The sequence below is a fragment of the Falco naumanni genome, chromosome 4, assembly GCF_017639655.2.
Source record: "Falco naumanni isolate bFalNau1 chromosome 4, bFalNau1.pat, whole genome shotgun sequence".
NCBI classification, from domain to species: Eukaryota; Metazoa; Chordata; class Aves; order Falconiformes; family Falconidae; genus Falco; species Falco naumanni.
The window spans coordinates 86,439,621-86,454,938 of NC_054057.1; the positions used below are offsets into that span (position 1 = coordinate 86,439,621).

Genomic DNA, 15,318 nt, shown 5'->3' on the forward strand with positions numbered 1-15,318 from the left:
CAGAGAGTACAGCATCGGGGGGCACCTCCTTCCCTACACTTCCCTTGGCACCCAGCCCTTACCCCTTGTTTATATTAGAGCTGTCCCAGCGCAGCTCCAGATGCTTTAGTCTGGGCTTCCTTGGATCCCCCCGTCATCCTCAGCAGAGGGGGAAACATGGTGATATTTTTCCTGTTTTCATGCCAGCCAGGAGGCCATCAGAAAACAGATGTAGTGCCCATTGCTGCGAGTCAGCAGCAAGCGATGGGCATGATGAACAGCTCCATGTTAATGCGTTTTGTTAGCAGATGCGTTTCTGTATCGCTCTTCTGGGTACCCAGCAAGATTTAAATGGAGATGTCGAGATGTGATTGCAGCAGACCTCTTAATTGGGTGCAGTTTTATCTGTTGTCTCCATCTCCCCTGCTTCCTATCAGAGCACCGCATTACGAAGGTGGGCGTTAATGGCAAATATATAAGAGTCGTCCCTAATTATTTTAGCAGTAGGAAGGAACTTTATGGCTGCCCAAGGTGCAGCCCCAGGAGCGAGCAGCTGCAGGAGCGTGGTGCCCTGCTCAGTAGCAGGGTTTGTATTTTAGTAGTGAAGCAAAGCAGGTTTAAATGAGCATTGACACGACTTTGACATTTTTATATTGTGGGTTATTTTATGAACTTATCCAGCAAATGCGGCGATGCACTCTGCAAACAGGGACCACAACGCTGGAGGACCGGGGTGTTACTCCCTCTCTTGTCAGCATGCCCTACATCAAGCGGGACCAAACCTCCCGAACCGAGCGGCATGGTTAGCCTCCGAATGTGTTTTGCGACACTGATGAATGCTTCTTTCTTCACTGTTTTAAAATCTCCTTTTCTGTCAACTCCCAGGGCGGCCAGAAAACAGATGCGCTCGTAGCTCCACTAATAAGCTGTGGAGCAGAAAGAGCAGCCGCTGCCTGGGGCAGAGGGATGCTGGGGGAGCTGGGGTGGGAGTCAGGCTCTATACCTAAAAATGTCCTGGGCAGAAATACTCCTTAGTTGCTCTCAGAAAAGAAAAAAAAATTAATTTTCTTGGTTTTATTATTATTCTTTCAAACTTGGTTGCCGAGAGGTGTGTGGAGCGTGGGGTGGCGGTGGGGAGTGCAGAGGGCGAGGGGGTGTTAAAGCTCCTCTGCATCATTCCTAAATTGCATCAGGAGGAGCCCAGGAGCTCCCCGCTGCCTCGCTCCAGCAGGGACGGCCGCACCCCTGCTGCTGGCTGTGGGCATCCCAAGGATGGAGGGAGCATCAGGATGCAGGAGCCAGCCAGGCTGAGCACCCTCCAGCTGACTTCTCCATCCAGCTATGGAAAGGCTCAAACCTCATCTCTGAGGGGACCGTAAATAGGGTCTGACACTCCCCCCGCTGCCGCCCGGCTGTGGTGCCAGCCCCTGCTGAGCAGGCTGCGCTGTGTTCCTCTGCAGGTGGATCCGAGCAGAACACTTCAAGTACAAATTCAGCCGACCCGGGGGAAAGCACGCCAGCGAGGGGAGGTGGTGGATTCGGAAGAGGATCGGCCCTTACTTCCCCCCCGTCAACCTCCAGGGCCTGAAGAAGTTTTATGAAGACAGGAACTGGCCGTACCCCATGCGGGACTGATGGAGGAGGACAAGCAATTCAAGAGGGACCAGCTGGGGAAGCAGAGCAGTCAGCTCCCTTACAAACTGCCTGTCTTGCCTCTCTCTGTATTTTTCATCCATATCCTTGTTTACACGTATCTTACAGAAGGTTCCCAACCAACCTGTCCACTTGCTGTTGTGATCTGGTTTTTCTCATCTTTCTGTTTCTTTCTGTCCATCCTTCTCACCGCAGCCATGCCTGATGATTGATTGCTTTTGCCAGGCTGCTCTGTTCGGAAATCATCAGCTCTAGAATTTAGGGAAAACAAGTGTGAACAAATACCATGATTAGTTTTGGGTAGCTGTTGGTGTTGCTTTTCCTGAGCCATTGCATTGTGTGGTGGCTGCAGAGGTGTGCAGGGAGGTCTCGGGGTGGTCTCCTGCCTTGGCCTGTGCCCCCTGAGGCTCACAGGTTCCCTGGGGTCCGGCATCGGACAGCACAGCTGGGTCCTGCCCTGCAGCCAGCTCTGTGGAGGTGATGCTGGCCTGGCACAGGGCACTGCTCCCCCATCCCATCCCGTCCCATCCCATCCCGTCCCGTCCATCCCATCCCATCCCATCCCATCCCATCCCATCCCATCCCATCCCATCCCATCCCGTCCCATCCCATCCCATCCCGTCCTGTCCATCCCATCCCATCCCATCCCATCCCATCCCATCCCATCCCATCCCATCCCATCCCATCCCATCCCATCCCATCCCATCCCATCCCATCCCATCCCATCCCCATGTGTGCCGGCAGCCCTGAGCTGTCAAAGCTGCTTTACTCCCGACACAGCTGCCCCCGCGCCGCCCTCACTGGCACCCTGGGAAGGAGTCTCCTCGCCACCTTTTCACTGCAGGCTCATGACCGGGCTGAGCTACGTGTCCTGCCCACCAGGCATGGTTCGGCTCTCCCACTGTTCATCCCTGGGCTGGGGAAAGCGCCCTGCGACCTCACCCTGGGATCCCCTGTCCCTCCTGTTTGCTTTGGAGTCTCCCCTCATCTCGGTCTGTGTTTAAAATCACCGCATGGGTTTGGCTCGGTGAGCCCAAATGACAGCAATGGGAGTGAAGGGAGAGCAAGAAAGTGGACGGTGTGTGAAGCAGCCAGCAGCAGGCCGGGTAGTTTATAATAATCGATTGCTTGTTAGCACGTTCTGCTGCACACGTTTCTTCTTGCAGGGGAAAAAAAAAAAAAAAAAAAGATCAAAGCAATGCATAAAACCCCGTTGTACCAGGCTTGCCTGCAGAAAGCCACAGGTTTACTGAGAAACCCAAAATAGCTCCTCGCTGGAGCTGCCGTGTGGGCTCTGTGACTCAGCCCCGAGGACAAGCGCAGCCCTGTGCGGCCGTGTCCCAGCGCTGCTGGTGCTCCTGGGTCGCCCGGGCTGGGAAGGCAGCTGGAGTCACCAAGTCTGCCGCCAGCCCCACCGCGTTTACACAGGGCTGGATTTAACGGGCCCTGGCCCAGCAGCGCAGACGCGCGGGGCTGCGCCTTCCTGTTTGCTTAACCTGGGGGTTCTGTAACTGCTGCATTTGGTTGGTGGCCCCGGGGCCGGGATCTGCCTGTTGGAGCTGGCAGAGGTTGGTGCCAGAGGTGTCCGACCGGCCGGTGGTTGGGGGGAGCTGAGCATCCCATGGGCACAGTCCAGCGCCGCCAGCTGTGTGGCCGCACACCCCAGCAGGAGAGGCTGGGAGAAGGGCAGGACAGGGCTTTCCAGGCTTTTCCCCCTGGGTTTGTGCCTTGACATTCACCGTGGCCACCCTGGGCAGGAATTCCAGTGGCCAGTAAGCTTACAAGAAGGCTTTTACCCTTCCAGAGCAAACTGAGCCCAAGCCACATGCCAGGGGCAAAGCACTGCTGTGTGCTGGGCTCTGGGGGAGCTCGGGGCAGAGCCACCCCCCCAGGGGCCACCAGCCCGGCAGGGACCAGTGGACACCACGGGAGGCAGAGGTGGTGGCCACATCCCTGGGGCTTGTCCATCCTCTCCCACGCCAGATGTGCCAAAAGCAGCCAAATGGGGTTTTGACAGAAAAATGGGTCCAAAGTGGGAAACTTTGGGCACGGATGCAGGCACAGAAAAGCCATTTTCCATGTTTCTTCCCCCTTTCTGACGGCATGTACGGAGTGGGCACGACTGAGAGCGTATTTCCAGAAAGGGATTAAAGCAAACAGCTCTTGAAAAACCATGGAGCGTCACTCATTTTTTATTTTTTCTAAAAGTGTTAAGAAAGGAAAACAGCAGCAGCCCTGGGAGGGCAGCCCAGCCCTGGGTGCAGTCCCCCCGGTGCCTGCCCTGGTGTGACTCGCTGGGGACATGCCAGCTCCCATGGGGCCGAGGTGACAGGTAATAAATAAGGCGAGTCCTGGGTGTTGCAGCACTTATTTGTGTTTGAGAAGATGCCTGGTGTCACCTCCGATCACCATCCTGGTGAGCCTGGGCTGCCGCGGCTGCAGGAGCACCGCTCTCCCTCCCCTTCTCCGGTGCATCGGTGGGCACGTTTGCACAGGGTTTGCTCTTGGGTTGCGGTGGCTTTGCTCCATCTCTGATGGGTCCGGCTCAGGATGGCTGGAGGGAGCGGGAGGACCCTCATATGGCCTCGTGCCTGGGAGTTGGGGGGGTCTGCGGTCCCGGGGGTGCCCAGCTTTGCCAAGGAGCGGTGGCTGGCACTTGGCACCCAGGGGAGCCGTGACGGCAGCAGAGGTGCAGTGCCCATCGCAGGGAGCTGCTACGCTTCTGCAAGACGTTACTGCTCTTGGCCGGGGACTGGGGAAGGCCTATATGTTACCATCTTTTCTGAACCAAGACGAATAGATTAATTGTGGCGCTTGGAGCAACGTATAGGGCGCTCCAAACTGTAAATAACATTTATGACTCAATTGTGTTTTCCTAAATATTTGCCATAGTTGGAAACCAGCACTCTTCTGCGAACAATGGAAGAACATTTTGTTCCGATTACCGCGTGGAGGGATGAGGGCAAACGCCGCGATCCCGCATCTCGCTCCCATTATCGTCCTTCCTGGCTTGGCTGCCCCGCCGTGGGGCTGGGGGCGATGGAGGCCGGGCTGTGTCCGTCGCGGATCCCGGGTGGGGGTCGGTGTCTCCATGCGATGGGCACAGCTTCGTGCTGAGCATCTCCCGCCTGTGTGAGCTTGGGTGCTGCCAGACGTTATTTGAAGCATTTTATTGGGTCTTGGGCTTTTTCTTCTCCCACAGCTGAAATTGCACGCTGGGGTGGGATGCGCAGGGCAAGGCTGGACTGCTCCCACGGCCCCGGCTCACGCCTTGGGGGACCTTGGGCAGGATTTTTTCGGCAGGTGAGTTGGCAGAAAGCAGCACACGCTGCCCCTGTTCTCTCTGGCTTGATGGGACTGTGGAGCCTCCCCTGAAAAGGCACTTTCCACCTTCCCCGTGCCCAGGACAGCCACAGTCACACTGCAGAGCCCGTGCCCGGCAGTGCCATCCCTGCCTCCTCGGGGCTGAGCCTGCTCCCGGTCAGGGGCTTGCTGCAGCAAAAAGCCATGAGGATCCCAGCACCGTGGCTGCAGCCCCCTGCCGGGGGTCGCTGCTGTGGGATTTTGAGCCCAGAGATTTTAAGTCACTGTTCAAAGAGACTCTGCCCCTCGGCCACACCGTCTGCTCCCCAGCCCCGGCCGTCCTTCGGCCCTAATGTGAGCAAGCTGGCATGGGTGGGCAGCCCCGGCTGTCCCCATGGGTGCCAAGAGCTGGCAGCTTCGGAAAGTGCACGGGGGTGCGGGTCCCCCCTTGCGTGGGTGATGGGTGATGGGTGACAGGCATCCCCCAGGCATCCCTCGTTGGCTGGTCACTGGCAGCAAACAGTGCGGGCCTCCCCCCGCTCCCCAATTTAATTAATTTCTTTTGGTTTCCAACCTCTGGGTCAGGGATAATGGAACCCAGACCAGCATTTCCATTCCTGTTTGCTGTGCATTGTGCTTGTTAAGCTTTTTTTCTTTTCTCTTTTTTTTTTTTTTTAAATCAAAAATTCTCGCTGCGCTCCAGAGCACTGGTTGGAAGATAATACACATTCAAAGGCAGTGAGGAAGGTGCATGCAGGGGATTAAATTAGAAACGTTTCCCTGGGACAAAATTTTAAAGAAGAAAAGAAACAATTATTTCGAGGGGGTGAGGAAATCGGAACCACATTGTGTTATCTGTTGACTAGAAGTTTTCTTGGAGAGGTTGGTTTGTGTTTTTTTTTTCCTGAGCTATGCACTGGAAGTAAAACTTTGTGGCATTCCCAAGTCAGCGCGCTGTAAATTCATGTGAAAGATAGCTGTGTCTGAGGTCTGCTCCTGCCAGGCTCCTCATCCCCAGTGTCCCAAGAGGGGACAGGGACACCCACAAGCACCCAGGAGAGAGGGTTAGGGTCCCAGCATCAGCCCCAGCAGCTCTGGGGCACAGGGTTTGGGTCCATCAGTCAAATCTCTTATCATGGGTGTGTTTTTCCAGCTCATCCTCTGGTCTGGAGTGAGATCTAATCCTGCTCCCTCCTCCTGTTTCTCTGTCAGGTCCAACTAGGTCCCAGAGCCACTGGTGCTGAGGGGGGAAGGACATGGCCAGCATGTCGGGGGACATTGCTGGATCAAAGCTAAGCAGCTTTTCTTTTTTTATTTGCTTTTCCTAGATGAAAGTTATTGCCCCTTGGGGTGTTACAAATGCATCTTGTGCAAGCTGCGTGCCCCTGCCCGTGCACGTGGCTGCCGGTGGCTCTGGGTGCTGCACAGTCTCCTTGAGTGCATCACCCCCAAAACCACGGGTGAGGAGAAAATAGCCAGAAGAGCCCCTGCTGTGCCTGCAAATTAATGAACTGAGACCTTTCCTGCCCTGCCCCGGGGGAACAGGTGATGCTGGGGGGAGTGGGGCCGCAGGGACCCCCAGCGGAGGGTGCTTCAGTGTTTGCACAGAGGATGGCAGCATCACGCAGCCCATCCAAATGCATTGTGCACATGTTCACGGGGGCTGGGGGCACACTGGCCCCCTCCCCGCCGAAACCCCAGCGTGCTGCTGCGTTCAGTCCTCGCTGGGCAATGGCTGGCTGCGGAGAGCCCCAGCCTCCTGCTTGGAACTGTGCCCCCCCGCTCCCTGCCCGTGGGCTCATCCCAGCGCTGGGGCTGCTTGGGAAGACGGAAGTGATTGGGTGACTTGTACCCAGAGCTGCTTCGGTGGGTTTAGGAGGGTCCCTGGGGCCACACTGGGAGGGGGGAGCATTTTCATCCCAGAGAGGAAAGGCTGGAGGAGACCATACGTATCCTCCTGGGGAGAGGAGTCGCAGCCTCGAGGATGCTCGTGTTTAACCTGCACTGAAGGTCAAGCTGTCCCTGCCCCTGGGGGGACATGCTGGACAGGGACCACGCTGGGCCTGCCGGCGCTGCCTCTTGCACCCTGTCCTGCTGGCAGCTGAGTTTTGCTTCATGGGTGATGAAACACAAGGGGTTCCATTTTCTGCACATCCAAACCCCATGTCCCAGGCACCCAGGAGTCACGGCGAGATCCTGGGGACAGTCCCTTGGGGTAGGTTATCCCCTTCAGCTTCGTTTTGCGTTGCTGTAGAAGTTTCCTTGCTTAGATTATTATTTTTTTTCTCTCCCCTGATGGCATTGCAGGTGGCTTTTCACTTCTGCAGCCCTCCGACCCGCTGCCGCGTCCCCGGGGACACCTGCTCTGCCACACGCCCAAGCCGGGACTCCCCAAGGTGAGTCTGGGGGTCACCACCACCACCGCAGGTACCAGCCCAGGGAGTCCAGCTGGCGGGAGGTCCGGGCTGCAGGCTTGGACCGACTTTTTTTCCTTTTTGCCAAGATTACAGCCTTTTGAAAGCATGAGACCCCCTAGCAAGCACAGCTGGGTTTATATTTCCGCACGTTGGCCGCCGGCTGCGGCGGGGTCGGATCCCGGCGCCTTGGCCAAGCTCATCCAGGCTGCTCTTCCCCAGGAATGAGGAAGCCTCCCTGGGCTTTGGGGTTTTTTTAATACCACGTATAAATGTCTATTCCTGTTGTTGCTGCTGGGGAACACAAAGCCAATATGTGCGGGCCGATGGGGTTTAGCTCATCTTGCATGCACAGGGAATGGCTAAACGCATCCGTGCTTGCATAATTTGGGAAAACCAGCAGCATAGCTTTTGGAGTGAGCTGGATACGACAGTGCCCATGTCAAGGGGAAGATGGTGTGGGAGGCTGGATCAGACCATCTCGGGTCCCCAGCGGGGCTGGGTTCTTTGGTTACTTCATTCCCCTGCCCGCTGTGGGAGGCTTTGGCTCAGACTCCATCGCATATGAAGTTGCAAGGGCTTTGAAGGTTCTATAGATCATCTACCTGCCTCCGAGCCCTCCAGGAGAGCTGTCCTCTGGTGGTGAGATGCAAACTTGTGCTGTGTGTTACTGTGCAACGTGTTCAGTGCCCCACAGGAATATAAGATGCAGCTGGAAAATCTTTTATGATGGATTTAGAACTGGAAGTTCTGTTTTCCCATCAGGGTTTGTTTCTGCCACAGGAACACAGAGAGGTTCCCAGCTTCATCCCCATCACCACGCTGGTCGCTGGGAGGACATCTCGCCAAACCTCCTCCGGCTGACAGCCTTCCTTGAAAAATAACCCTTCCAGGGCTGGTGTAAAAAACCGAAAGATTCGGAGGAAAGAAGTCATTGCTTCCATCTGGTTGTCTGAGATCCACGCAGGTCGCATTTTCAAACCTTCCTGTGGCTGGAAGTGTGGATGTGACTCGTGTTTTGGGAACACGGCCCCTGCGAGGTCCTTGTCCCAGTATTATCCCTACTGGCAGCTACCATGCACCAACCCAGAGATTTCCTCATTCTTGGATCATTTATAAATTGTAGTTATTTGTTTTAAAGTAGCCAGCCTTCAGTCCGGGGGTTCCCGTAGAAAACACATGTATTTGTATACCTTCTCTGCTCCCAGCTGCTTTTAGAAGCTGGCTTTACTTTAGCACATATTATTAAAGGAAAGAGCTTTTTTCCTTCCCAGTAGATTAAGTTTGGCTAAACAATTCAGTGTGAACTGCTGGGCATGAGGCAGAAACCTGTAGGCTAAATTACCCAGCTGCTATAAGTTTAGACCAGCATGGGATGGATTTCAGGATCGTATATTAGTTTTCATTTAATCTGATTATTCTGGGCTGGAGTTCCTGGAGGGTCTTCAGGTTATTGTCAGTCAAAAGAATCTTTTAAAAGCTTCCATTTGCACTAAACTTTTTCCCATTAAAAGTCTATTTTCATTGTGGATCAATTTTTATTTTAATGAAAAAATGATTCTCCCAACTGCCTCCTTTCCCCACCCCCCACCACCCCAGCTGGGGTTAAAAATGAAGCTGCAATGGGGTCTTGCCACTCAAAATACCATTTTTGTCTTTTGCTGAGGCTGTTGGCTTGGTTGAAGGAGCTTGGGCAGATGATGAAGGGGCAGATAATGTGGAAAGGCACCTCCTCTGCTCCCAGCGATGCTTCCTGATACCCACCCCCCCCATCCTCCAACCCTTCCCTCGCTGGGAAAACGCTTTAAGTGGCTTGAATCCTGGAGGGAATTCTAGCTCAAAAGTCTCAGAGACTAATGCAGGACTAATTGATCTTAAAAGCCTGTTGCTGGATGGCTCAGAGTTGTGCTGTCAATTCCCAGGCTGGTTTCTATCTGCCATCTCCTCTCAGCTTCCACTTCGGGGAGCAGGAGGGTCTGGTGGGAGCAGCCCCCACCCGGGCTGGGAAGGCAGCAAAGCCCCTGTTTTACGGCGAGGACACCCTTGTCCGCTCTGTCTTCTGTGCAGGAGCAACAGCTTTGTGGCACGGGGCGGCTTCAGCCGAGCTGATGGCATTTCCCTGGGGCATCCATCCAGTCTGGCCCCGTTGCTGCAGGTGGGATGGCAACGGGCCAAGAACCGCCCCAGGGCTATGGTGGGAAAAAAACAACACAGAGATATTCAGAAATAAACCCCCAACCTCTGTTCTTTATTTATGCAGGATTTTACATTGGATATGCCAGCCTGAACCTTCTGGAGTCCACGTGCCATCCAAACTGCTCCGGCAGGTGACCCCAGCGCTGACCCCTCCAGGGAACCAGGACCACGCCAGCCCGGTGCAAGGCTCTGTGGGGATGTGAGTCCTTGTACTTTGTCATGCCTAAACCCCTCAGTTTGCTCAGGTTTTGCACGCAGGCAGGTGGGGAGGAAAGAGCTGATGGCCCCTGCACACGTTGTGCCCCAGCCGTGGTGCCAGGCACCGTGGAGGTTCCCCCCAGTGGCATCGGGGCTTTCCATCCTGCTCTGCCTCCTTCTCCCCGCAGGGAGCTGTGGGGGGCATGAGCCCCTGCCCTCCCCTTTCCCCAGTCAGTGGGATTTTGCCATGCCCTTCACATCACTGAAACGCTGTTTTTTCCCCCAGCAGAGGCTGGGAACCTGCTTCCTCTGCAGTAGCAGCTCTGGCTAAGACTGCACTTTTCCCTGTGTGTGCCTGTTGCTGGGACAATTATACTAAAATCACACCACCTGCAAGCGGTTAGTTAGAATAATAAATAAGTGATAGATTATCAAATAAAGTGTTGGCTTCAGATGAGGTCATCCTAGCACCATGTCGGGGGTCTCGGAGGGTTTGCAGGCTGCCTTCCTGCCGCTGATGGGCTAAATAGCTCTTGTATCAGTCAATAAAAAAGTTGTAGAGATTAAAGAATCAATTAGGTATTAGCCAAAGGGGCAAAAGCGTAACCCAAACATGCTGATAAAATCCAGTAGGTGATTATGGGAATGGTTCTTATTTCGTTTTACTTTTGAAAGGAATAATTGCTCATTACAGGGCATGGAGTGACATGGACTGATACTTTTCCAGCTTTACAGGGGAAGAAATTCTAGTGTTTGGCTGACAAATGCGGAGGCACGCCACGCTTCAGGGCTGAACAGGCATTTGTTGATCCTTACTTTGAGGAGCATCGTTTTGGCCCTGCAATAATGGCCAGGGGAGCTCAGTTGGTTACTTGGTGCAGCCTCAGCCCAGAGCGCCCTTCCCTGTGGTGCTGCACGTGTGCGGGGTACGGGGAGATGCTCGCAGGGGAGGCGAGAGGGATGGGACCAAACATCGGCACCTGGGTATGTTGGAGCCCCGGGGCTCTGCTGCTTACCATACACACTTTGGTTAACCAAGTAAACTCTGATCAGCTGAAAAAGCAGTTAGGGCTGTATATATTAGAGGGTTTTTTCCAATATTTACCATATGGCCTTCCATTTTCCAGGAACACACATCTGCAGCACCGGCCCCAGCCCGGGCTGGCAGCTTGCAGTCGGGAATCGGGCTGTGCAATGTCACGTTCTGCTAATTCCTGCAAACATTTATTAAGTGTTAGTCTAGTGCAAAGCCTTACCTCATGTGGGCCAAATAGAGGACGTACCCGCCGGGGGAAGGCTCCTTGGGAACAAGCGACCTGAGCATCCCACCTGGCACTGCGGCACTGCCAGGGTGGGCTGCCCCGGGGAGGCGGCAGCTTGGGGAACCCTTTGGGCGAGCCAAGGGGTGGGTAGCAGGGTGGGCCATTCCGGTGTTGCCTGTGTGTTTCTGCAGAATGGGGCATTTGCCAGATCATTTTCCAAGGAGGAAAGTTCAAATGAATTATCGTTTCCGCGCACACACCCCCCACCACCCCCCATATTAAGATGGCATGTTTGGTTTTACAAGGGGAAAAAAGCATGGATCGCATCGTTTCAAGTCCTTTCTGTTTGGAGCTATTTCTGCAGGGGAAGCATGATGCTTTCGAGTAGATTTTTAAGTCATTTCCACCCCACGAGAAGCACTGGCTGTTCACCACTCCTGTCCAGAGCAAACATCCATTCTGAGATGGAGTGGCTCCCCAGGAAGGGCTGCTCTGCCCGCACGCTCCATCACTTTCCTGCTTAAAAGGGAGAGAATTTCAGGCAAGAAGAGAGCCATCCTGCAGGCCCTTGAGCCCTGGGGTTACTGCAGAGGTGGCACAAGGACATCACGCCACAGGGACAGCAGCCATCCACGTCCCCTTCGCTGGAGCACACCGTGCCAATTTGCCTGGCGGGGTCCTGCTGCCAGCGCTTCTTCCAGCCAAGCTCCCAGCTGCCTGGCCCTGCCTGGCCTGGATGCTTATATATCCTTCACAAAGCATTGTTTTTATGGCGTGCATGTAAAGCACACGCACAATGTACATCACCGCCGGGCTGGCAGCGCCTCACAGCCCATGCCGGCCAGGCCAGGAATGAGCTGTTTATTGCTCTGTGCCCTCGCCTTGCAGTTCCCCCTGTACGTGCGTGGTGAGTTTTCCCCTTTGTTTTTCCCTTTGGGGTTTTTTTTTGGGGGGGGGTTCTACTTTTTGCAGGTCATATACCACCAGGCCATGCTGCGGCGACAGGCAGAGTGCCTTGCGTGGGTTTGTTTGAGGAATGTTGGAGAGTTTATCCCAGTGTGGCCAGGGAGGCATTTGCTCCCCACTGGAGTGGGGAGTGATGCAGGCAGGCTGGAGCAGAGATGCACCACAGCTAAGGCATCTCCTGGCCTCTGTTTTCGCACATGCACACACACAAAAAAATAATAAAAAATAGAAGCCTAAGGGCTAGCTGCCTAGCTGGCATAAAAGCTCTTGCAGAAGCTAGTTTTGCCCAGCTACGATGGACGGACGGCTGCAGCATCGGGAGGGGAAGAGGCGCTGCCGGTTGGGTTTCAAGTGCAGGGGGAAGAGAGCCCGATCCTCGCCCGGGGGCTCTGCACTGCTAATCCCCTATTTATTCTCCGTCTAGCCCAGCCGCCCACACTCTCCTAAGCTTTTGTTCATTAACAAGGTCCAGGGTAAAAAGACACCTCTGCGGCAGCTGTCTGCTGCACCACGCATGGTCCAGCCTCACCCTCCCCAGCCCTCGGCACGCTGCAGACTCCATCCTCCCGGAGCAGCGCCGGGTTTGTGGGGCTCGGCTTGTTCAGGACTATTTCAGCTGAGGAGCACAGCGCAGCCCTGCTACTTGTCAGCTCAGATGAAGGGTTTATGCTTTTCAGAAAACAAATCAGAGGGGTGGGAGTTATATCTGCGGGGTGAGCTCTGGCAGGCGGCGCGAGGCAAGCTCCTGCACTGGGTGAGCAGAGCCAGGTGCAGCCCCAGGGCTGCTATATTTAATTGGCAAATTAATCTTTGTCTCCCAGGCCAAATTCAAGAGCCGAGTGTTGCCCTGAAGTGATGGAAAGTTGGGTCTAAGTGGGAAAGTGGGATCTCCATGCTCCAGGTGATAGATGCAGTTTTGCTCCCAATAAAGTGTCGAAAGAGGCAAATCACTTTATATAAAATAATAATAATTATTAGTAGTAATATATCCTTAATCTCTCATTATTAATAATTAATAATGCAAGTGCTGAGGTACTAAGGCAGATAAATATACTTTGGGAACAAAAGGCCAGTCTATAAGGTTAGGTAGAATTGTTCTTATCTCCTAGAATAAAGTAACTTTTATAGAGGCTAAGAAGGTTTTGCAAAGCTTTAAACAGATTTTTAAATTAAACAAATTCAAAGATGACCAAATTTGTATGACTTCAGTCTCTGAGATGACCTTCTCTGTCCCCAAACAGATGGGAGATGCTGCCTCTTCCTACAATGGTTGTAGCACCCACAAAGGTTGTAGCAGCCACCTCCAGCGCTGCCTGCAAGGGAGCACAGCGGGAGCCCGGCTTGGGCAGGACCCAGACACCAAGAACCAGCACCAGAAAAGTTGGAAGTTGAGTCAGAAGGCAAGGATGGTAAATTGTGCTTCTCCCCATCTCCAGGAAGGCCTTCGGCTCCTTTGGGAATGACCACACCACGTGGACAACCCTTGCCCCGAGACCCCTCTGCAGATCTGAGTGCTCGCCCAGCCGCGGCGAGGCCGGAGGTCCCAGGGTGAGCTGCGGGTGGCTCGGTCGGCTCCTTGAGACATCCCAGCATCCCTTCCCGCTCACTCCTTTTCTCTGAACTAATTGCGTTTTCTGTGCCTTTGTGGCGCGGGCACGCGGCAGCTGCGGCGGGGCGAGCAGGGAGCGTGCAGCTGTGGGCTCGGCGGCGGAGCAGCCATCTGCAGCACCCGCCCGGGAGAAAAGCCTCGCAGCTGCGTGCGCCTGGTACCGGCGGTACCCGGACGAGGTCATTCATCACCAGGAGCCTGGGCAAGGAAGCTTGGCAGGGAAAAGGAGGACGGCAACCACAGGAGGCAAGTCTTCAAAATACCCTGCGACAGTGGGTATTGTATCCGCAGCCTGGAAGCTTGTTCCCTCTTGCTGTTCTAGAAGGGCAGGACGCCTCCGTGGTGTCCTGTGTGGGGTGGAGCAGCCCCGACATGCCTCCATCGAGCTGGTCCTGCCTGTCGGCGGGAGAATGAGCCGTGCCTCGGGCCAGCTCTGTCTGAGAGGTGGGAGCAGAAGGTGGCAAGGGCATCCCTGCCCAAGAAGCACGGTTAGGGGGTATGGGTGTTTAAATCAGCAGTGCAGCATGTTGGGTTATGTTGGGTGGAGATGGAGGGTGCCTTTCCTGGTGCCCTCACAGAGGCCCTTCCTTACCACCTTCCCCTGGTCTGTAGACCCATCCATGCCAACGGCAAATGATAGGAGAAAAACATGCGAGTTGAGCCCTGCAGGTACTTATGTGAAATGTTGCTGAAGGCTCTGGCCCGCTTTCCCAGTCGTCTGTCCTGCAGCAGCCAGAGGTCCCCACTGTGGGTACCACAGCTGCATGGATGGCCTCGGAGCGAGGACACGGTGATGGGCTGGGGTCCCCAGGTGTGGGAGCTCATGTTTGGCACCCCTGACCTGGTCTGCCCATCGCTCAGTGTAGCAGAGGGAGCCAGCAGACACCCAGTGGTGATGTCCACAGCAGGCTCTGACATTGCCTCTGGTCTCTTTTCTTGGCCCCCAGTTCACAGAAAAGGAGAGTGGGTATCAGGAGCTGCGTGAGGAACGGGGGTGACCACCCCAAAACTCCACCTGCATGTCCCTGGACACAGGTGCCATAACTGGACCCATCAGTGGAGATGGCTTTGCTCCTGCAGGACGGGATGCGGTCACCTTCCCAGCAGCAAGAGGTGAGAGCCGGGGGAGCACGGCCGCTGAGCACAGCCCCGGGGGGGACGGGGTGCCTGCGTGGAGCAACGCGACTCGGTCCAATGATGCGTATCCAAACTGGTTTTCTCTGTGGGATGCCCCGTCTTTCCTGTTTACTTGTTATTCTGGAAATAGAACAATAAATAATTTATCGCCAATCGGTTGGCGCGCGTCCGACCTGTCAGTTAAGTTGATTTTAACTGGCCAAGTGTCAGGGCAAAAGGCCAGGAACGCTGTGCTAGGGAACAGTCAACACCACAATTATAAGATTAACACCTTGTTTAGTGGTCAGATACTGTCAAGTGGTAAAAGATTGCTCCGGTTCGTCTCTATAGAGCATCGCTCACAAATCACCTTATTAAGCAGGATCTTGCTCGCGGTCGGCTCCCTGCACCTGTGTCCTCAGATATTTCCATTCATGGTGGAGAAGAGGCCAACACTCGGCCGGGGCTGCTGGGGGCTGCGCAGCTGCAGGAGCATTATTCCCTCTTACCATATTTGCATATCAATGAGCCCCTGATTAATATTTAAAGAGCCAGCTGTCCGAGCCACCTATGAAAGAAAAAAAGCTCTGTGAGGTTTTTATATTTTTTTTTTAAGGATAAC

General features: G+C 54.7%; 1 protein-coding gene and 1 long non-coding RNA gene across 11 annotated transcripts in view; both read left to right on the top strand.

The window, feature by feature from the left end:
• The window catches only part of LMF1 (lipase maturation factor 1), a 218,164-nt gene extending 204,344 nt beyond the window's left edge, over positions 1-13,820 (top strand). For 4 of the 7 annotated variants that reach the window (XM_040590105.1, XM_040590102.1, XM_040590104.1 and 1 more), the window contains one exon: positions 1,440-1,935. In XM_040590105.1, the coding sequence (XP_040446039.1) occupies positions 1,440-1,614 (175 nt within the window). In that variant the 3' untranslated portion in view covers positions 1,615-1,935. Of the gene's footprint in view, positions 1-1,439; positions 1,936-7,242; positions 7,332-9,609; positions 9,745-13,212 lie in introns of those variants that run through there. The other 3 variants (XR_005827345.1, XR_005827344.1, XR_005827346.1) reach the window with 3 other exon arrangements.
• Positions 13,821-14,531: 711 nt separating this feature from the next.
• The window catches only part of LOC121086399, a 40,308-nt gene continuing 39,521 nt past the window's right edge, over positions 14,532-15,318 (top strand). For all 4 annotated transcript variants that reach the window (XR_005827347.1, XR_005827348.1, XR_005827349.1 and 1 more), the window contains exon 1: positions 14,532-14,693. This is a non-coding gene — a long non-coding RNA (uncharacterized LOC121086399). The remainder of the gene's footprint in view (positions 14,694-15,318) is intronic.